Below are 22,181 nucleotides of genomic sequence, written 5' to 3' on the forward strand. Positions count from 1 at the left end.
ATTTGGCTTTCTGTGAGGCCTTGGGGGCTCCCCCTCTGATGTTTTCCCTTCCTACGGTTTTATCCTTTTTGCAGTCTGGTCTGGTTCTGGGCTTGGGTCTCAGTACCCTGAAGGGTCAGATTTCGGCTCTTTCGGTCCTTTTTCAGCGTCCTCTGGCTCCGCTCGGTCCGGTGAAGACCTTTCTTCAGGGGGTTGCTCACTGTGCTCCCCCCTATCGTCCTCCCGTTCCTGCTTGGGATCTTAACGTTGTGTTGGCGGCTCTCCAGTCTTCCCCTTTCGAGCCTCTGCGCAAGGTTTCCCCTCGTTTGTTGTCTTGCAAAGTTTTCTTTCTCGTCGCTATCACGTCTCTTCGGCGTGTGTCTGAGTTGGCGGCTCTTTCTTGCGTGGAGCCCTTCTTGGTTTTTCACCAGGACAAGGTGGTTCTCCGCCCTGTTCCGGATTTTCTTCCGAAGGTGTTGTCCGCCTTTCACCTGAATGAGGATATTGTCCTTCCTTCTCTGTGTCCGTCCCCGTCGCATCCCCGGGAGCGGGAGCTTCACCGTCTGGATGTTGTTCGGGCTCTCAGGATCTACCTGGATGTGACCAGACCCTTTCGACGCTCGGATTCTCTGTTTGTGATTCCGGAGGGTCCGCGCAGGGGGCTGGCGGCGTCTAAGGTGGTTGTTGCCCGCTTCCTCAAGATGGCTATCGTTGAGGCTTACCGTGCTCGGGGCAGGGATCCGCCCTTTGGTATTACCGCTCATTCTACCAGAGCGGTCGGGGCTTCCTGGGCTCAGCGTAATCGTGCTTCGGCTGAACAACTGTGCAAGGCGGCCACCTGGTCTTCTTTGCACACGTTCACCAAGTTTTACAGGGTGAACACTTATGCCTCGGCGGATGCTGCTTTGGGCCGCTTGGTCTTGCAGGCGGCGGTGCCTTAATGTTTACGGTGCCTGGTTCGCTTTTGATTGTGGTCCCTCCCTGTTTGTGGACTGCTTTTGAACGTCCCAAGAGTTCCTGTGTCCCCCAAGGAATTGGGCGAGAAAACGAGATTTTTGTATAACTTACCAGTAAAATCTCTTTCTCGCTCTTCCTTGGGGGACACAGCGCCCACCCATTGTTTTTTTGTTGCCCTACGGGTGTTTTTTTCTGACTTGTTGGTATTGGTTTGGTTACTCCTTGCCTTTGTCTTGCACTACTTGGGCACATAACTGGAAGTCTCTCTCTCCAGGCTGAGGGTATAGCTGCTGGAGGAGGGGCTTAACAGTCTTTTACTTAGTGTCACGCCTCCTATGGAGATAAGCTATACCCAAGAGTTCCTGTGTCCCCCAAGGAAGAGCGAGAAAGAGATTTTACTGGTAAGTTATACAAAAATCTCGTTTTTGTTGGACTGGAGCTTTCCTTGTAAATGCGATTCATCTGACTGTCAGCCATGTAAAAGTACCAATGCCTGGTTGGCTGAGGAGTGGGAGAAGTTAACTGATCACCCCAGGGGGACGTGTTCTGAAAAGGGTTGTCTCATCAGAGACAACCCCTTTTAACAGTGAATAAAAGAGTCTGCATAAAACCCTTTCTCCCATAATTTGGATGCAGCAGAGGGATGGCTCACCACTAGAATAGTAAGTAGTATATGTGCTCCAAGCTAGCCTAAGGACAATTTTGCTCTTATTTCCAGTAGTTTGGTTGGTTTCTAGAATTGAATAAAAAACATTAAGGGGCACCTTTATTAAGACCATCGTTTCAGACGCCGATCTTAGTAAAGGCCCAAAGTTGGCAAAGGAATCGCCTAAGTTATAAAGAGGCGCAGGCCTATCCATAACTTCGGCACATCAGCACCAGTCTAAATGTAAGCCAGCTTCCTCGGTCTTACATTTAGACCATTTTCTACAGCTAAAATGGGCGTAGAAAATGGTGAATGAGAGGGGCCTGACGGCCCTTCCTCCCCGCGCACACATTTTTAGACCTGGCGTGAGCAGGTCGAAATCGCAGATGGCGGAGCCATCTGCGCCTGAAATATGCCCAATTTAGGCATATTTTAGCTTTATTAAATGACCCCTATGCCAAATGAATACATATGTATATTGAATATACCTCTATTGCTCTGCTATAACTTGAGTGGTTCTCTAAAAATGGTGGCCCTGGAAGTACTTCTCATGCGGCCGGTGTCTAGATATTTAAAGAATCTTGCACCTCATGTTCTAACCATGTAACTCGGCAAGTGAAGTGGAAATCTTCAGATTAGTGCGACTAGAAGCGAACTAGTAACTGTTCCGATAAGGCGCTGCTGGGAGTCCTTTAACCCTATGTTTTCTGGGGAGATGAGCAGTGCATTGTGAGTATAATCTCTCTGTAATAAATATGGAGAATAAATGATCTACAGTGGTAGCCGATAATAAAGGCATATCTTCTCGCAGACTGTTATTGATGTTTTCCTCAGAACTGGGTTGGGCTCATTTTTATAGCCTGAGGGAATGTGTACACTAGTCTGTATATAGGTTTCACCCAGCACCTTACTAACCACACAGAAATCAGGTTCTACAACACAAAGCACTGTGCTCCGAAATAATGGACACTGATGAGCCGGATTTTAATCATAACGAGGACATTTTCAATACTGTCAGTCTGCAGGGTGAGTGTGTTGTATGTATATCGCATGGTTAGTGATGATGAGGGTATTCTCTAGTACTATAGCTGCTGTCATGTGGTGGAGGACTTTGTATAGGCGTCTACGTAAAGAGCACCAGTGTCCAAAACGGTCCAAATAGGGGTGTGTTGGGTACCCACTAGGTCAGCTGTCTGGGTGTCTTAGCGATGCCCTAATTTAAATGATACTTCATATAGATCTATAGTACTTTCATTGCTGAAGATCCTGACCCCCAACATTAATAATTGTAGACTGGGATCTCCAACATTCAGTTGAAATTTCGTTCATAAAAATTGTTAACATTTATAATAATGTTATTACGTTTTAAAATTCACAGAATAATTCCCGGGTTCGGATTTATTTGGATAGAAAGGCCGACTACAATCTATTCTCTGTTCTTCATATGTTCCTATTGCTCTATCATGTATTAGCCCTCCGCCGAGCATTCCGCAGGGGAGATGCATTTGCTTACCTGAAAACAATATTCAGACATAGCCCTCAGCAGATCCATTCACATTAAGGAGGCAAACTGAGCCCAAAAGATTAAACGACTTTTGACTTACTTTCCATCTGTTTACAATATTTTTTTGGGGGGGAGGGCACAATAGTCACCAAGACATATGAATACGTTTTCAGGTATTTAAACGTATCCCACTCAGCAGGGATAAACCTGATGGGAACTGCCCCCACAAGACTTCTAATAGACTGCAGTTAGAGGGTGATATAGTGGCATAAAAAAGTCTCAAAAACTGTGTTTCACACAGTTTCTGAAAAGGGGACTTTTGTCGGTGCAAATGAAGACAGAAATCTATGGCAGCTTGGAGAGCAGCTTTGCGGACAATGTGCCTAATATATGAAGAGACCCGCGCCTCGTCATAAATTGGGCTCGTTGTTGGGCAGTGCAGGGGAATTCAAGACTGACGTAAAATGCCAGTCTGAGATATTTCCCCTTAGTACATCTAACAGTATCTGTTTTTCAAGCATTTCTCTACTTCTCTACTTATCTTCCATGTTTCCTTTCTTTCTATTTTGCTGTCTTTTCTAAGCTTTTGTTGAACTTCCCTCCTCTTCATATGATGATTCTTGTAAAGCAAGTCGAGGAACGCAAGGTAATTGTTTCTTCACTTTGATTTGCACTGTAGAACATGAAAGCAATGAAAAGAAAGAAACATTGTTATCATGGTTATTTCTAGAATCTCCTTATCGGAGATCACAGGTTTTTAATGTAACATCCCAGACAGAGATGAGCAGTCCACAAACTAGTGATGTGGATAAGGGATGCAGTTGGTCCAGTTCACATGTCCCAAGTGAATAAGGGTAGCTATATAGGATATCCGCAGGGACGTTACACTGTCCTGATACTTTCAACTTTAGGTTGTGTCGACACATCTATTAAAATTTAGTTTTCAGTTCTGAACCTGCTCCATACATGACAGGTGCCAGCTGTATAATACAAAGTAATATAGTAACTGGAGGGCACCCAAATACCAGAGAACATCAAGGCAGGATGTCAGTATTCCCAATTTATTACCTAAAATAGTGATATATGACTAAAACTGTACTCACATAAAACTAAAAACATAAAACTAAAAACATAAAACTAAAAACATGCACATAAGGAATGTCCACACAATGTATATTGGGACAAAATCCGTATAGGGCTGCGGAGGTCCCAACGATTGTATTGAGGTGTATAATACAGCTGACACCCACTGGCAATGACCAGGATCAGAGATAACTCCGATCCTGGTCATTTTAACGTTAAGATGCCTTCATCAAGTTGCAACTTTGGCATCTGAGAGGTTAGTGGGAGGGGGCTTCCTCGGAATATTAAATTATAAAAGTATTTATCCTATACAGTAAATGCCATAATTGGGAAAAAAAAAGTCATATGTACCCCAAAACAGTAGAAATAAAAACTACAGCTCACCCTGGAATTAAAAATAGATCTGTAGGTGGTAATATAAAAAAGTCATGGGTGTCAGAATGTTTCTTTCAAAGGTGTTTATTTTTTTATGAAAGTAGTAAAATACAATAAAAACTACATAAATGTGGGATCGCTGTAATCCTGCTGACCCACAGTATAAATTCTTCATGTCTTATTTAGCACTTAGAGAACTCCATAAAACCAAAGCCTAAAAAACAATGGTGGAATATTTTTTTTCAATTTTCCCCAACAAAGAATTTTTGTAATTTTTTATTATTTTTTTCTCTCTCACCAAAACATGTTATGGTAAATGTTAAGGTCCATTAAAAATACAACAAGCCCTCATGCTGCTCTGTGAAAAGAAAAGTAAAAAAGGTATGGCATGGAGGAAAACATAAAAATTGGTTGCCCCTTAAGCGACTAAAGTCTGCTCTCTAATAAACTGGACAGAAATTTGAAAAGTTTGTAAGAACATTTTCCTGGTGCCTCCAAAAACATGATAAAACAGTAAAAGAACATTCTCGCCACTTAGCCCCCTCCGTTGAGGCCTAAAAAAAGTCCATTACCCCCTCTGTGGTCATTACTTTTTTTATGTGGGAAAATAGTTGTCTGCAGAAAATCGGAAAGTGAAAGCCGTTTGCAGGTGGATCATGTTCTGCCTGTGACTCAGCAGACCGCTCTGAAGTATATTGATGCATAACTGTCAGCATGTTCTCTGCGTCTGAACACCTTCCACGGTGAACCTAATCTTCTGTTCCATTTAATATTTCAGTTCTTGGTTCAGAAAGAATAGAACAGATGACAAGAAGTTACAATGATACAGACATGCTAACCCATCTGCTGACAGAGGTGAGGCCCCAGAGTAAGGGAACACGGCCACATACCACATCGTTCCGGTCCTGGGGACACACATGCATGGTCTGAGAACGATGCGGGTACTTGATTTTTGACTGCAATCCTTTGGTTATCATCTGGATTTAAAAATCTTGCATTTACAGCCAGCAGCATTATTTCCATTGCATGCTACAGAGTTGCAAACAGAAACAGGTATGGCAGCACAACATTTCACATACAAACAATACAACTGGGAACTAGGGATTATACTAAATTAAAGTGGTATCAAACCTACTATAAATTATCAAAAATGTGCGCAAAGAGCTTTTATTTATTTTTTAAACGGGTGTCGGGCCCATCTACCAGGTGTCGAGGCGGCCTTTCATTTATAGTTGGTATAATACCACTTTATCATATTATAGGGACAGGACTTCCAACACACAGCTGCAGGTTTTTTGGAGACTGCACATATCATGGAGTCTATTTAAGGACAGGGGAGGCAAACTACTTTCACCCCTGGCGAAGTAATCAGAGAATTCCAAAATCCGTACTTTAAAAATGAGCTGCCAAGAGATACATTTTATATTTTGTGAATAGGAAAAATGGTAACAATGTATCTAGGCGTAATGTAACGTGTAGAAATCATTTACCTTTGTGATATTTGTGATACCTTGGCTTCTCTAAAGGTAAATAATGAACTGACGTTAGTTTTAGTATATGCATGTACCATGTGTGTGTGTATATAGGTATGTTTATGCACTGGCCAAGGCATGTATGTCAATCCACAGCATGAATCCAGTATATATGTGTTGTGGATGATATGCCTGTCCGGCATTGTAACACAGATAAAAGGCGTTCTGTTAAATAAAGGTAGAAAAGCTAAATTTTATATATTTTTTTATTTTTTACAGAGAGACCGAGACCTTGAGTTGGCTGCTCGCATCGGGCAGGCCCTTCTGAAAAGGAACCACATCTTGACTGAGCAAAATGAGTCCTTGGAAGAACAGCTGTCTCAGGCATTAGATCATGTGAGTGTTTAGGAGTCTATAAAATGCAACCATAAATCTCTATTACATTGGTTAAGTATTATGCATGGCTTCAACTTCCATTTTGGGGCCTACAGTATACTGACTGTTCATACTAGTGTCCTAGATCTGTTATGACTCTCTATGATACATGTTTGAAAAGTGGTGTGAACCTAGTCTTATACGTTGCCTTTAATTCTTGGTAACGGGAAACTAAACCTCAGAGGTTTTCTAGGACTTTGGCCATTTTTACCTAGCCCCTGGAGCGTGTGGCATACCTAGCCCCTGGAGTGTGTGGCACCTAATGAAAATTCATACCGGCTCCCTGCCAATATAGCTCCATATCTCAGTCTTCTGATCCGCAGCCTGATTACTTCTAGTTGGAGTACAGTCATGTTGTGTGCTGCTGCAGCCAATGACTGGCCTCAGCAGTGACATGTTTCCTAGCAGCATGTGAACCAGTAGTGGTATGCCACTTGGGGACACGTCACCACTGAGGGAGTGATTGATTGCAGTGGCACACGTGACCCCATCCATACTCTGCCAGAAGTAAACAGGCCAGAGACCAGAGTTTCGGGGAATTGGTGAGTATGTGCAGCTGTGCAGTGACCAGGCAAGGCGGATGAGGCTGTGTAGTTCCAGTGCATGGTTCCGGGGTCTGTGAAAACAGCTGATCAGTGGAGGTGCCGAGAGTTGGACTCCACTGTTCTTATATTGATGACCTATCCTAAGGATAGGTCATCAGTAGTTTAAAACCTTTTTGCTGTGTGTGTAAAATAAACAAGTCCAATTAAATCCCATTCATGCCTTATTGCTCATCAGTTTATTGATCCACGAAAACGCCTTGTCCCCTGTATAGGTGAATCAGCTCCAGCATGAGCTGACCAAGAAGGATGACCTGCTTAGGGTGGTTTCCATTGCCTCGGAGGAGAGTGAGACGGATTCCAGTTGCTCTACGCCTTTGCGCTCCAATGACTCCTTTACCCTCACACATGGGCTACTGCAGCTGGATAACTTACACGTCAAACTGCGGGAGCTGGAAGAGGAGAATCTTGCGCTACGTTCTCAGGTACAGGTGTGAACATTTACTAAATACCCACGTGGAGTTGGATTAGCAGAATTTCATCTGGTATCCATAAATCTGTGTGTTTCACATTTCAGTATACTGTTGCCTACATTGATGTAAATGAAGAAAGCTAAAAAGCTGTGGGCATGTGTGTGTCCATCTGTTAATAAAAAAAAAAAGAATGAAGCAACTTTGCAAATCGTTCTGATTGTATACAATAAATGATGGCATTACTCCTGTGCCAGGCATCAGTAACCTCGGACCTGCCAGCTGTTCTGAAACTACAACTCCCAGAATCATCTTTTCACTTCTGTGGGAGTTACAAGAAAAGTGAAGTAGGTGTGCATGCTGGGAGTTATAGTTTCACAGTAGCTGGAGTGCCGAAGGTTGCTGATCCCTGTTCTATGCAAATAAACTTTGGGGGAAATATATCATTTCTCCTATGTCTTTTGTTGCCATTAAAAAGTCAAGAACACAGTTTTGCTACTTTTTAAATGCCATTGTCACTTTTTTTCCATTCGTAACTGCCATAGATTTCCGACTGGGCTACAGACTACCAGAGGGGGCATGTAATTTCTGATGAGCCTGCGCCAGGTCATTAATTACCTGCCTCTTGCGGCTGCGCAGGGCCTTTGTGTGTAGTGTAGTCTCCTGCATTATTTCCCTCTTTCTCGCTAACCTGGTCTTGAGCACTGTGCGGTATTATTCACACACCGCATGTTCTGTTTCAGGGAGAAGGCTTCGAAGCTGTATAGTGTCTGAGGTGCGAAAAAGGGAGCAGGGCTGTGACAGTCATATAGGGGGAGATTTATCCTAGAAGATGACCAATGTGTCAGGACCACCGGCCCTGCCCTCACCACACCCCCCCTCTTTTTGCATGGGGGTGGCATTTAGGAAGACGCAAATGTGGAGTTTGGGACTTTTTCACGCCACATAAATATAAATGTGGCCATTAGTCTAAAGTTTTGAAATGATGGAGAGACAGAAAACTAGAATTCCTCATAGCGAATGCCCACCAAGCCCTGAAATTGCAGCTTTGCAAGCAGGTATGATAGAGAATCTGTCTTAAAAATAAAATGAACACAGAAATCGGCCTACAACGTAGTGTACCCGGAGCCTCTCCTGATGCATAGATGTATATCTAAAAGTAAATTTAAAAAAAAAAAAATTAAAAAATAGTGGGTGTTCTTGTGTGTGTGTGTGTGTGTGTGTGTGTGTGTGTGTGTGTGTTTTTGTTATTTTTTATCAGTAGAAATATTTTCTTTGCATAAAATTTACTAAAAAAGTGTTATATGCTAAAAGTATAAATTTAATATTTTTTTTAAATCAATGATTTCTTACAGCCTGCTTGTCTTTTGACCCATATACCCCTCCCTTCTCACCTTGCCCAAAACAGTAGAGGAGGTAACTAAGGCTAGGTTGTCCCATGTGGAGTCTTTTGTGTAATTAACAGGAGACGAGATGCTTGGATTTGTGTGCGTTTTCCAGATTTCATGTTCCTACAGTGATAAGACGTATGGCTACCAGCTCTATGTACTGTATGTATATGCAATGACAAGTGTTCGTCTTCCTTGCCTCTTCTGCTTCAGGCCTCTCATCTGACTTCAGAGACCATAACTTATGAAGAGAAGGAGCAACAACTGGTCATTGACTGCGTGAAGGAAATTCGTAAGTGATTGAAAATGAAACCTAAATATTACACATAATAAGACAAGGGATACATGGATAAAAATGTTTTTATTCAATATACCCTACGCGTTTCTTGCCCTGACAATACGCACTTTCTGTGCATGAAACACAAAGGGGTCATTTATCAAACTGGTGTAAGGGTATTTTCACACTTGCGTTGTTTGATTCCGGCAGGCAGTTCCGTTGCCTGAACTGTCTGATCAGGCAAACTGTATGCAAACGCATGTCTTTTTTTTTCTGACTGATCAGGCATTTTTCAGACTGATCAGGATCCTGATCAGTCAGAAAAATGCATTGCAATACCGGATCCGTTTTCCCGGTGTCATCCGGCAAAACAGATCTGGTATTTATTTTTTTCACATTTTTAAAGGTCTGTGCATGCGCAGACCGGAATACCGGATCTGTCAATGCGGCAATTTGAATGCTGGATCTGGCACTAATACATTCCTATGGAAAAAAAATGCCGGATCCAGCATTCAGGCAAGTGTTCCGTTTTTTGGGCCGGAGATAAAACCGCAGCATGCTGCAGTATTATCTCCGCCCTGAAAAGTCAAAAAGACTGAACTGAAGACATCCTGATGCATCCTGAACGGATTACTCTCCATTCAGAATGCATTAGGATAAAACTCATCAGTTCTTTTCCGGTATTGAGCCCCCAGGACGGAACTCTATGCCGGAAAAGAAAAACCCAAGTGTGAAAGTACCCTAAAGAAGAACTGGCTTAGTTGCCCATAACAACCAATCAGATTCTACATTTCATTTTGGAAAATGGATCTGATTGGTTGCTATTGGCAACTAAGCCAGTTCTACTTTACACCAGTTTGATAAATGCCCCCAATAATGTATCGAATTAAAATGTTATCCACACAACCCTTGTGAACATTATCCTTGCAGCAGCACCTTTTTAGTAATCTGTTACCTGCATAAGGTGCGGTGGCAGCCAGGGTTGACCATTGCCCACTACCTGGAGAAATCCTGCTTGGCTGGTCAGGGTATAACGTCACATGGCCGTCCACCACCAAAAACAATTTAGTAGCTCCGTATTCTGGGCCTGCGTGTCTCTGTGGACCTATAAGCCAGTATAGCCAGTGTGGCATCCGGTATGAATAAGAGCCCCTGATGCTCAAAATGCATCAGTTGTATTTGGGGATCTGCTAACAAAATTTTTAATACCGCGGAATACGATTTTCAGGATTGCTGGACCGTTTGTTGTCGAGGATACTATGCGGTATCGCTCGATCTGCACCTTATCCGTGCAGACATTACATAACTTATACCCCCCCCCCCCCATTCCCCCCAATTTTCATGCATTGGTTTCTAGAAGTATAGAGAGTAAGGAGACACTCTTGTTTGTGCACCCCTGGTCTGGACAGAAGTTTTGGTGTTCTCAGAGCGCACCCCTCGGTCTCCCTATTGGTCTCCAAGCAGCTCTGACTCTAGATGAATGACACCACAGTAGGGTGCTATGTACTAATGCAGGGTTGTATGTGTAATAATTCAGTTCCATATATAACCTTAGGGCTGTATATATAGTTACTGCACCATATCTCTTTCTGGGGCTCTATATACAGTTATAGTGCTCTATAGGTATGAAATGGTTGTGCCTCATGAGGATTGGGGAGATCTGATCTGTTGTCTTAAAGGGGTATTCCACTGTATTTTTACATTGGCCTCACCTACCACCAATATGGCTATAGCTGACGATGTGCTGACACTGTTTTTTTTTTTTTGTTTTTTTTTGTTTTTTTTTTTACCAGTACATTAAATATAAAGGGAATTATGTTCTTAAAGGGGTTCTGCCAAAAACGCACACTCTCCACCCTGCAATAGACAGGTTCCCTAGATGCCTATGGGTTAGTCTCAATTCAGTCCTCTGTCGCGAGGAGAGAGGGCTCAATATGTGCTCTCCTGTCCCCTCGTTCTAGAGATCGTGGGGGGTCTCAGAGCTCAGACCTCCACCGTCTCTATGACATATCAAAAGTCAGTTGTTTTTTTAACCATTATTATTTTTGTCTGTTTACTATAATCTATACACACAGAATAGGGATTTTGTACGTTTTCAACCACTTTACATGCTGTAAAACATTATCCCTATCCAAAATTAATAATGATGGTTTTGTCAAATCACTGTATTAAAGTTTTGAAAAATTTCTTTCCAGGGGAATCCAATGCCCAAATCGGTCGACTTACTGATGAGTTGTCCCATAAGTCTGATGAGATTGTACAATACCAGGAGGAGATATCCACTGTGTTGTCTCAGATTGTTGATCTGCAGCACAAGTTGAGGGAGGTATGTATCTTAGCTGGCCTGTCTTCATCTCAAGATCTTTTTATGCAGGTTCAAGCAGGACATCATTAAAAAGGTTTTCCAACTTTTTTATGCTGATGACCTATCGGGATAGGTCATCAGTATCTGATCGGCAGAGGTCCGACTCCTGGGACCCTCGCTGATCAGCTGTTTGAGGAGACCACAGAGCTGCCTCCTCACAGCTTATCAAGCACCGCAACATACATTGTATAGCGGCTGTGCGTGGTATTGCGGCTCAGTCCCATTAACAAACAACTGATCGGCAAGGGTCCTGGGTGTCAGACCCCAACTAGCAGATACTGATGATGTGTTTTTATTTTCTGATTGTAGATTTTTTATTTTTTTTTCTGCCCATGATTATGGAAGGGGCCATCTTGCCCGAGCTGCTGTTCTTCTCTTAATAGTGTTTCAGAGATTTTCTTTATAAGAGTCACATACACATAGAAATTGTAATCTGGAGGTGACTATGGGATTTCAATGCAAGGTGGTCGTGATCATTCTATGTGACCGGTGCAGAAAACATTGTGCAGGAAGGGGGAAAGGAGGGGAGCTGTGACTATCACTTTCTGTGAGGCTATGTTTCTGCCTCCAGTTTTATCATAGAGCTGTTACCATTCATTGTAATCTAGCTTATGATAATGTGATGACTGCTGAGAAGTGATCTCTTCAGAGCAGATATGAGTTAGCCTATTGTGAGACTTAGTGGTCATCGTGAAAACTGCAGGATTTCAGAACTTCTTTTAAAACCACCAAAATGTTTTAATTTGAATAAATACTTATTTAAAGGGCATCTGTCAGCAGATTTGTATCAGTTGCATCTGTGTTGGTCCCATGTTTATATGTGCCCGCATTGCTGAGATGTTTTAATGTATGCAAATTAGCCTTTAGGAGCAACGGGGGCGTTGCCTTTGCACCTGGAGGCTCTGCTTTCTCTGCAACAGCTTTGCCCTCTGCACTTTCATTGGCAGGGTCAGGTGTGATCAATCAAAGTGGAGAGGGTGCGACAGCTGCTGAGAGAGCAGAGCCTCTAGGTGTAACGGCAATGCCCCCGTTGCTCCTAAAGGCTCATTTGCTACATTAAAACATCTCAGCAATGCGGGCACATATAAACATGGGACCAACACAGACGCCTTCAGCTGCCAAGCGCACATGTAACAGTTTTCATAGGTACAAATCTGCTGACAGATGCTCTTTAAAACATGCTTTTTTCATCTAATGAGATTGATCTGTATAGACCACCAGACAAGAATTGGACTTCATTAGAAAATATCCTATTATTTTCGAATTAACAGAGCGCAATAGAGAAAGAGGAGCTGAGAATTCATTTACAGGCATCTAAAGAAGCTCAGAGGCAGCTGACTGCTGAGGTAAGAGCGTCTCTTCTGTGCCTTGGGTATACACAAATGTCCTATGTTTTGCGGTGCGGAAGCACGGACCCAAAAGCCCACAGAAGCGCTTTCGATCCATGCCTCCGCTCCGTAAAAAATAGGACATGTTTTATCTTTTGCCATATTTTGCAGATAGTGGACCCATTCAAGTCACATGCTGGCACCAGTGTATTGCGGACCGCCATACTGGCGTGTGAATAAGCCCTTACGTTAATCATTAAGCTTAGACCATATTGTGGAGTCCACATTATAAAAAAGTTCAATTACAATTTTCATTGTGTTGATTGGATAAAATACTTCTGTTACTGCCGTCGCCCCCAGGAAATAACCTCCCAATAACCAGCCACTGGAGAACACTTGTAACCAGGGTCTATTCTCAAGGATCCCCTTCTGGGATGTGCTGTACTGTGCATATGAAACCTCAAGGGAGCGGCTATTGAACCTCCCACTAATTAATTGAAGGGGTTAACTGATTTTGTGCTCTATTTTATTGTTTCGTCCACTAATTATAATTGGGTTTTCAGCTTCACGATTTACAGGATCGCAATGCAGAATGTCAAGGGATGCTGCAGGAAGCTCAGGATGAACTGAAGATGATGCGCTGTAAAGCCAGCCCCTCAGCCCTTCTTAGGCGGCCTCAGTCATGCAGTGTGTTCCCTGTGGTAAGGAATGTTAACTACCGAACATGGAGCCAATACATTGATGAACTGCCATAGAAATGTGATGTCTGTCCCCATATAGGATTCCTTAGCAGCTGAGATTGAGGGAACCATGAGGAGAGAGTTGAGCCTGGAAGAAGACTCAAGCTTTGGAGAACGAAAGTAAGATTTTCCACTAGTATATCTCCTTAATCTTGCGGTACAAAGAACCAGCTATAGTGCTGTCCCTGCGTACTTCTGCTTTGATCCTTGTCCTAAAGGATTTTTCCATGAAGTGCGTTTATCGCCTTTGCCCAAGATAGGTGACAAATGTTTGATCGCTGAAGGCCTTGAACGGAGTGGTGGGCAAGCATGCTGCTCCATTCCACCTCTCTGGGAGTGATCAGCCCCCAGCAATCAAACATTAATCAACTTTCCTATGAACAGCAGCATGGTGGCCCTTTGGTCCTAGACTCGAATCTAACTAAGGACAACATCTGTATGGATCTTGTATGTTGTCCTTACGTTTGTGTGGTTTCCTTCCTCACACAAAAGACCTACTGATGGGGGAACTTAGATTGTGAGCCCCATTGGAGCAGGAAGCCATGATAATGTCTGTAAAGTGCTGCTGAATGTGTCAGTGCTATTAAAGCAGGCATGCTCAACCTGCGGCCCTCCAGCTGTTGCAAAACTACAACTCCCAGCATGCCCGAACAGCCTACAGCTATCAGCCTACAGCAGGGCATTGTGGGAGTTGTAGTTTTACAACATCTGGAGGGCCGCAGGTTGAGCATGCCTGTATTAAAGTGAATAAAAAAAACTTAGAGGTTGTCTGGGTCCAGAGCTGAACCCGGACATTTCCTCTTCTTCCCCCACTCAGCCCCTCTGACATGAGCATCGAGCATTTCATTTTTGGATAGGTGGATAGATATGCATGGGTAAATAAAGGACACTACTATTGAACGTATTTCTGGAGTGTAATAATATTACAGGCTATAGCTTCTAGAGAGGGGTCGTTGATCCAGGGAGTTATTCTGATGACTGATTGAAGTCGGGAAGGAATTTTTAATTCCCCTAAAGTGGGGAAAATTGGCTTCTACCTCACAGTTTTTTTGTTTGTTTTTTTTGCCTTCCTCTGGATCAACTTGCAGGATAACAGGCCGAACTGGATGGACAAATGTCTTTTTTCGGCCTTATGTACTACGTTACTATGAACACGTCTGCTGGGAGTGCCATGGAGTTTTTTGATGGATATAGATAGATAAATTGATTTAGGTACATGCATATGGATAGATTAGGATTGATGTGTTTGTTGTGTATTACATATGTTATTATATTGGCGGTCAATGGACTTTTTTTTTCTGCTTTCAGAAAGCATCCAAAGCGTGTGTTTGATACTGTCAAAGTAGCAAATGAACTGCGCAGTCGATCTTCTTCTACATCTTTGGCAATACCTGGGTCAAACCGTTCTGGGTTAGTGATGACCGCTCTACCTTTTGAATCAGGGACACACGATGAAGAGAAGAAAACTAATACCTGCTCAACCGAAGAAGATTTCAAGGAAAAAGATTTGAAGTAAGTATGCAGTAATCGCAGGTATTCTACAGCAAGTTAAAACAGAAGATTTCATAGAGAGATCTGGTTTAATTTACTAAGGATTATGCTAGTTTTTGTACATAAACTGATGATGAAGTGCTACATCAATCCTAAGTATACATGTGCAGGTATATAGGGTCAGTTCTGTAATATTGCCTGTGGCCATTCTAATGAATACCTGGCTCCAGAACATTTACATCAGAAAATCGGACAAGGTTTTGAAGGTCCATTAGTACCAAACCTTTGCAAGAAGACTAGACTTACCTACTAGCTAAGCCTATGATCTTTTTATGGAGTATAAACTTTGATTTGCATTTAATCTGAATTCTATATGTGGTGTTCACGATGCATATCTGTACTTCTCCAGTGTATCCCTGCCTGCAGAGTTTGGCTATATCTGGTGTACAAGCGCTAGGTCCCAGTATTGTTGTGGTCATTTTATGCAGCCTTTAGACTTTTGCCCTACTTGTTCTGTCACTTATTAACCAATATGAATATGCATGCAGTGCTGTTCAGTGCCCCAGACGCTGCTCTGAACTGTGTACAGTCATTTGGTTTATAGTGTAACATTTCTCACTTAAGCAGACACTCTTTTATATCTGGATTTATTTCTTGATGCATTTCTAGCCTTCGTTACTTTTGGCAGATTGATTATGTGATCCCAAAGAAAAATACAGGATCCTACAGCATCTGCTGTGACACAGGATTAGTGGTGAGCGAACTTGTGTTTTCAAATTTGGCGTACAAGGTTCAGGTTCAGGATATCTAAGAATTCCTTTATGGATTCCGCTACCACGGACCATAAGTTATAGTCCGTGGTAGCGGAATCCATAACAGAATTCTTAGATACTCTGAACTTGAAAACACAAGATCGCTCATCCCCTACACAAGAATGGAGATCCAGAAAGTCTTTTCATGGGTCACATGATCGAACTAAATGTTTGTTAAACAAATGATTATGTATTTACAAACAGAAGTGGGGGAAGGAAGGATTTTTGGGGGGGGGAGGGGGCAGTTGTGTTGTCTCCTTAAAGGGACACTGCCATCAATTTTTTTTCTAACATACTACATGTGTAATTTGTTTTAAAAAAAAAAACAGGTCAATGGTTTTCTGGTTATAATGTTTTTTTTTAAGTCATTCCATATATTTTACTTCCCAATCTTTTATTTTTTTACTTGCTTCTTTGTTTGGACTTCTGGCTCTGCAAACAGCCTCACTTGACTCGGACTCCGACCAGAGAGTCGGAAACCAAGTTAGAGAATGGAAAATTTAAAATAACATCATCAAAAATTCTGTTAAAATAACATCATAAAAAAAAATGTTGAAAATAAAAACGTGATTTAAGCCTGCATTACGCAAGCAATTGTCAGAAGGGAAGTGTTATAAGGCAAAATAATAGCATTCATTAATACAGAATGCATAGTCGAAGGTCAATTGAGGGTTAAAAAATTAACTCTCCTCCTCCAATTGGTCGTGTAGCTGCCGGTCTCCTGTTTTTTTTTTTGGTTTTTTTTTGTTCAGGACCTGTCAAAGTACCTGTGGTGACGTCACTGAGCTCATCACATGGTCCATCACCATGGTAATAGACCATGTGAGGAGCTCAGTGACGTCGCCACAGGTCCTGAAGAAAGAACAGTAGACCGGCAGCTGCGCAATTAATTGGAGGAGGTGAGTTAATTTTGTATTTTATTTTTAACCCCCATTGGCACTGTGCCACCAATGTTTATTATACTGGGGGGGGGCACTGCGCCACCAATGTTTAAAAAACTGGGGTTGGGGGAAGGGGGGGCGCGCGCGCGCAATCTGACCTGTTAATACAAATACAGGAGGCGGGTGCCGGAATCGAATAGCCGGCACCCGACCTCTATGACAGGGAGCTGCAATCCGCTGCAGTTAAACACTCAGGTATTTGTATTAACAGGTCAGTTATCTTCATTGGTGGCGCAGTGGCCACAGCCCCTCCTCCTCCTCCTGTCTCTCTTCTTATTGGCGGCAGCACAGGGGGAAGGGAGAGACTTCTCCTCCACTGCGCTGCTGAGAAGAACTTCGGCGGCGGGGCAGAGAACTATCAGCTACTGTGCCCCGCCGCTGCATTCAGAGCTGCGGTGGCGGGTATAGTCGCAAATGGCGACAAGACTAAAAAGTCTTGTCGCCATTTTTAAATTCTAAGTCGCATTGGTGACCCTTTTGGTCGCCATCTGGAGCCCTGGATTGTGCTGCATTTTGAGGTGACCGGTCCTCTTTAAGGCCGGTTCTCATTACTGTTTTTCCCTTGCATATTCTGTCATTTTCAAAGAAAACCGTAAAGAAATGGCCCAAGTAGGATTTTGGTGATGACAGATACTGTCCACTATATGGCATCAGTCTGAAGCATCTGTTAAAAGCCTCATTCACACGTCCATGCCGGTGCTCAAATCCGTGAGCAGGTAGTCAGTGATGTATCCGTGTTGGGTCCGTGTGTCTGTTTTTTTTTCTGTCCGTGTTGCATCCTTGTCTCACTGACGCCGAACAGATGAAAAATAATTTTCAAAGCACCTCTTCTTAATGATTCGGGAAACACGGATGACATCCGTGGTTTTCACTGACCCATAGACACGGACAAAATGGAGCATGTGTCCGTGCTAAAAACACGGGCCGTGCTAAAAACACTGATGTGTGAATACACACATTAAAATGAATGGGGACGTGTGCTGTCCGTGGAGAACACTGCAGCACACATCCGTGAAACATTGACGTGTGAATGAGGCTTAACAGATACGTTTTTTGTATACGTTAAATGGATGGGAAAAACGTGAGGTGAACCCAGCCTTATAGTCAGTAAGATCGGTTATGCTTCCGTTTTGACCCATTACTGATTTGTTAAGAATAGAATGGTTGAGGCAGATGTGACTAGAACTTAACATGATCCCTTTAATACCAGTTACCTGTCTATTCCCGCCCCAGTTGGGGATGTTTTGGGACCACTTATACTGGGAGCTTTCATCATTTATCTTTTTCTGTTCGCAAAGAATTGACATAACAGTTGTAGATTTTATGTTTCAGGGAACACATGAGGTCTGAAATCCTAGATGATAGCTTAGAAACTGCACTACACAGGCTGCACCTCCGGCGCCAAAACTACCTAAGTGAGAAGCAGTTCTTCAGGGAAGAGTGTGAGCGAAAACTAAGACGTCTGGAGGATGAGCGAGATCTCAGTGGCTGCAGCACTCCGACAGGGAGCGTCAGGTCTCTGGCAACCCACTTCTCAGATTGCACCGACTTTTCTGCTACTTCTAGTTCCTTGCGCAGTCTGCTACCCGAGAAATTACAGATTGTTAAACCCCTTGAAGGTAAGTAGCTCAAGCTTTTAGATCGTTTTTAAATTTTGACATACCTAAAAGATGCCAAAACCCAAGTATATATGGGACCTAGTTTTTAAGTAATTTACAGGCAGTCTTAGAAAACCTCGGGCAAAATTTAAGACCTATATGGCGTTTGAATCCATTCTGGCTTTAGCTCGAGGATACTGGCGGTACCATCTCTAATGCACTGGTGGAATTTGTCACTTCTAATATTGGGACTGCCGCTATATGGGATACAATGAAGGCATATATTAGAGGTGTTTATATTAAGAGTATTAGTGCCCACAAGACCAAAAGTAGGGCTCTCTATGTAGAGCTATCCAATAGAGTACTGACCACTGAATCCAAATATATACCAAACCCAACGCAGGAAAATGCAGCTAATTGGAGGGAGGCGCAAGGGCTGTTAAAGGAACATCTAATGGAAAAAGCCAGGGATAAATGTTTTTTGGACCCAGAGGTATTTTATGGAAGGTGAGAGTGCTGGTTATTTATTAGCCACTGTTATTAAAGCACAATCTGGCCCCTCCTGTGTAACTTCTATAAAGGATGTACATGGGGACTTAATTATCGGTCTAGACCAGGGGTGCACAACGTTTCCTGGTTGGCGGCCACATTGCCAGACTGAACCAATGACGAGGGCCGAAATTAAAATTTAAAGGTGTATTAACAACTGAAATATTGTACTTATGGCATATTGAACACACATTATGTACCATTAATGTCTAGTTACACTTCCAGGACTCCCATCTAATCGGAGAAATACATGAAAAATACATGTGAGCAGCCACAAGACATAGGCATACATGTCTGTTACCAGATGGTTGGGGGCCGCACAGAATGGTATCAAGGGCCGCATGTGGCCCCCGGGCCGCAGGTTGTGCACCCCTGGTCTAGACTGACAGTCAGCCCAACGGATAGAGCGAGGTATTTGATGGATATTTCCTTGCCCATTTTAACTGTGGAGTATAAGGAGCTGTTGGATGGAGATATCCGGCTGGAGGAACTTGAGCTGGAGTTGAGATCTTTTCCTAATGAAAAGGCACCTGGGGGGGGGATTGCCGGTGGAATTTTATAAGAAGCACCAGGAGTTTCTTCTCCCGCACCTACTTAATGTTTTTATGGACTCATATCGGGCAGGTACTTTACCCAGTTCGATGTGGGAGGCGATTGAGATGGTGCTTCCTACACAGGTAGATTCTTATCGTCCTATTTCACGGTTAACAGCAGACATAAAAATATTGGCCACGGTTCTAGCTAATAGATTATTAAATGTTGTTAGTGTGTGTACTATTATTCATGAAGACCAATCTGGCTTCATGCCTGGAAAATCTACATCCTTAAATATTAGACACCTGTTCCTGAAAGTCCAGTTGGATAAAGAGGGAACCGTGGGGCTGTGATCTCACTCAATGCTGCCAAAGCTTTTGATAGCGTCGAGTGGGATTACCTATGGGCAGTTTTGTCCAAAATGGGATTTGGCACGATTTTCTGAAAATGGGTGCAACTTCTTTATAACCAACCTATAGCTCTTTATAACCAACCTAGAGCTAGGATTAGAGTAAATGGAGGGATTTCTCCAGCGCTGGCAATAGAGAGGGGGCCAAGGCAGGGCTGCCCACTGTCGCCTCCATTATTTGCTATAGCAATAGAACCGTTGGCTCCCTCCTTAGTCACACCGATTTTCCGGGGCATGTATCACTATATGCAGATAATATGCTGCTATATTTAGGTGACCTGATCTCTTCCATAGACCCTATTATCTCACTTATCTCTGAATTTGGCAGGCAGTCTGGACTGCTTATCAACTGGAATAAGTCTGTGATACTCCCATTGTCCCCGGTCCCGGAAAATATCTGCCTTGATCATAGTAAACTTAGGGTAGTATCCTTATTTAAGTATCTGGGGGTGGATATCTCCATCAATCCCCATAGATACATACCAGATAATTTACTGCCTTTACTAACTAAGTTTAAAACTAAGGCTGCCTTGTGGCATAAACTGCCCATATCCCTAGTGGGTAGGGGTAACCTAATTGAAATGGTGCTGATGCCGCAACTCTTATTATGTGCTCCATAATTCTCCAGTATGGATACCTACGCATTATTTTTACGAAATACAGCAAATATTTTGATTCCTGTTGTGGAAAGACAAGAGAAGTAGAATTAGATATGAAACTTCACAGAGAGCCAAGGATGCGGGTGGTTTGGCGCTGCCTAACCCCTTTATATACTTCCTTTCAGCTGCCACACTTTAAGGGATGGAATATGGTGGGGGGAGTGGGGTGGGGAGGTAGGCTAGTTTTATGGGCGTCTGGTTGATATTCACCACTAGCAGTCCTGGAGGGGGATGTATACCCGAGGTTTAAATCTGCTCCAATTCTGGGGCTTATGAGGAGGGTGTGGACTAAGGCTAGATCTTGGGTATCTCAGGACTGGTGAATATCTCTCCCATCTGGAATAATCCTCTGTCACCTGAATTATCCCAATTAACGGGGTTCTCGAATGGAATTTGGAATATTGGCCAGTTATACTCCCAGGGAGTGTTCTGAGTTTGGCCTCCCCTCCGCGCATTTCTATAAATACTTGCGGCTGAGGCACGCATTGGATGCACAATCCAGGCTTTCCTCACTACAGTCCACGACTAATCAGACACTTGATGCTGTGGTGGCCACAGGGTCTGTATAAGGAGCCACCTCAAAAGTCTATCTTTCATTGCATGAGGACTACTTGAAAAAATTCCCAACTCATATATTAAAGCAAAATAGGAAAAGGATGTCGGAACAATTGTTGACACCCAGTGGGAAGAAGTGCTCGAATGAACCCCAAATGTATCCCTTAGTGAAGCAGCTAGGCTATCGCTGCTGTTTATACTATATAGCAGGGATGGCCAACCTGAGGCTCTCCAGCTGTTGCAAAACTACAATTCCCAGCATGCCCAGACTGTCTACAACTATCAGCCCACAGCAGGGCATGGTGGGAATTGTAGTTTTACGACATCTGGAGAGCCGCAGGTTGGCCAGCCCTGCTATATAGAGTATATAAAACCCCGGTATTTCTCTATAAAATTGGATATAGAACCGATTCCTTCTGTCGGGGCGGACTTATTTCACATGTTGTGGAGCTGTGATGACCTGAAGGTATACTGGCATGACGTTGTACAACTAATAAATAAAACATACAGGGCGTGTCTGCTTACAGCCGCCTATTATTATAGGTATTAATAGAGTGCTATACCAGGCATGTAAAACACTGGCAGCGAAGTGGATTCAGCCGCTTCCCCCAGTTGTAGCAGAGTTGATTGCTAGGCTGAATGTAGTGATTCGATTGGAAAGGGGGGGGGGGGGTATATCTCAAACGAAACGGCCTTTAAAAATTTGAGTGTATTTGGGGTCTCTGGATAGACAGTTCTGGAGTAAGTTGTCCTTGGCTGGCTCTTAATAGAGGCATGGTACGCATTATGGGATAACATTGCTCAATGTGAGTGGAGGCTGTTGATGGAATGCTGCCCCTGCCTCTGGGGGGCGCCACCGCCCGTGTTTTCTCATTAACTGACAAAGAAATGTATGCTCTTCTAGCCTGCTGCTATTTATGTACGGGTTATATTGGCTAAAGATTGTTATGTTTTCCGTCTCAGGGGAGAGGGATTTATTGTTGTGGATTGCACTCACGGTTTATTCTTTAACTAATTATGATTGAATTGTCTACACAATGTCTTTTTTGAATCCACATGACTTGATCTTGTG

The 22,181-nt window shown here is 43.1% G+C and overlaps 1 protein-coding gene across 4 annotated transcripts in view; it reads left to right on the forward strand.

Annotated features, from left to right (window-relative positions):
• TRAK2 (trafficking kinesin protein 2) overlaps window positions 1-22,181 on the forward strand; it is a 71,944-nt gene that overhangs the window by 36,243 nt on the left and 13,520 nt on the right. For 2 of the 4 annotated variants that reach the window (XM_044305030.1, XM_044305031.1), the window contains exons 4-14: window positions 3,670-3,732; window positions 5,323-5,399; window positions 6,296-6,412; window positions 7,269-7,478; window positions 9,065-9,143; window positions 11,324-11,454; window positions 12,765-12,839; window positions 13,385-13,522; window positions 13,602-13,681; window positions 14,870-15,073; window positions 18,138-18,424. In XM_044305030.1, the coding sequence (XP_044160965.1) occupies window positions 3,670-3,732; window positions 5,323-5,399; window positions 6,296-6,412; window positions 7,269-7,478; window positions 9,065-9,143; window positions 11,324-11,454; window positions 12,765-12,839; window positions 13,385-13,522; window positions 13,602-13,681; window positions 14,870-15,073; window positions 18,138-18,424 (1,461 nt within the window). The remainder of the gene's footprint in view (window positions 1-3,669; window positions 3,733-5,322; window positions 5,400-6,295; window positions 6,413-7,268; window positions 7,479-9,064; window positions 9,144-11,323; window positions 11,455-12,764; window positions 12,840-13,384; window positions 13,523-13,601; window positions 13,682-14,869; window positions 15,074-18,137; window positions 18,425-22,181) is intronic. The other 2 variants (XM_044305032.1, XM_044305033.1) reach the window with 2 other exon arrangements.

Source organism: Bufo gargarizans, chromosome 8 (assembly GCF_014858855.1).
Source record: "Bufo gargarizans isolate SCDJY-AF-19 chromosome 8, ASM1485885v1, whole genome shotgun sequence".
NCBI lineage: Eukaryota > Metazoa > Chordata > Amphibia > Anura > Bufonidae > Bufo > Bufo gargarizans.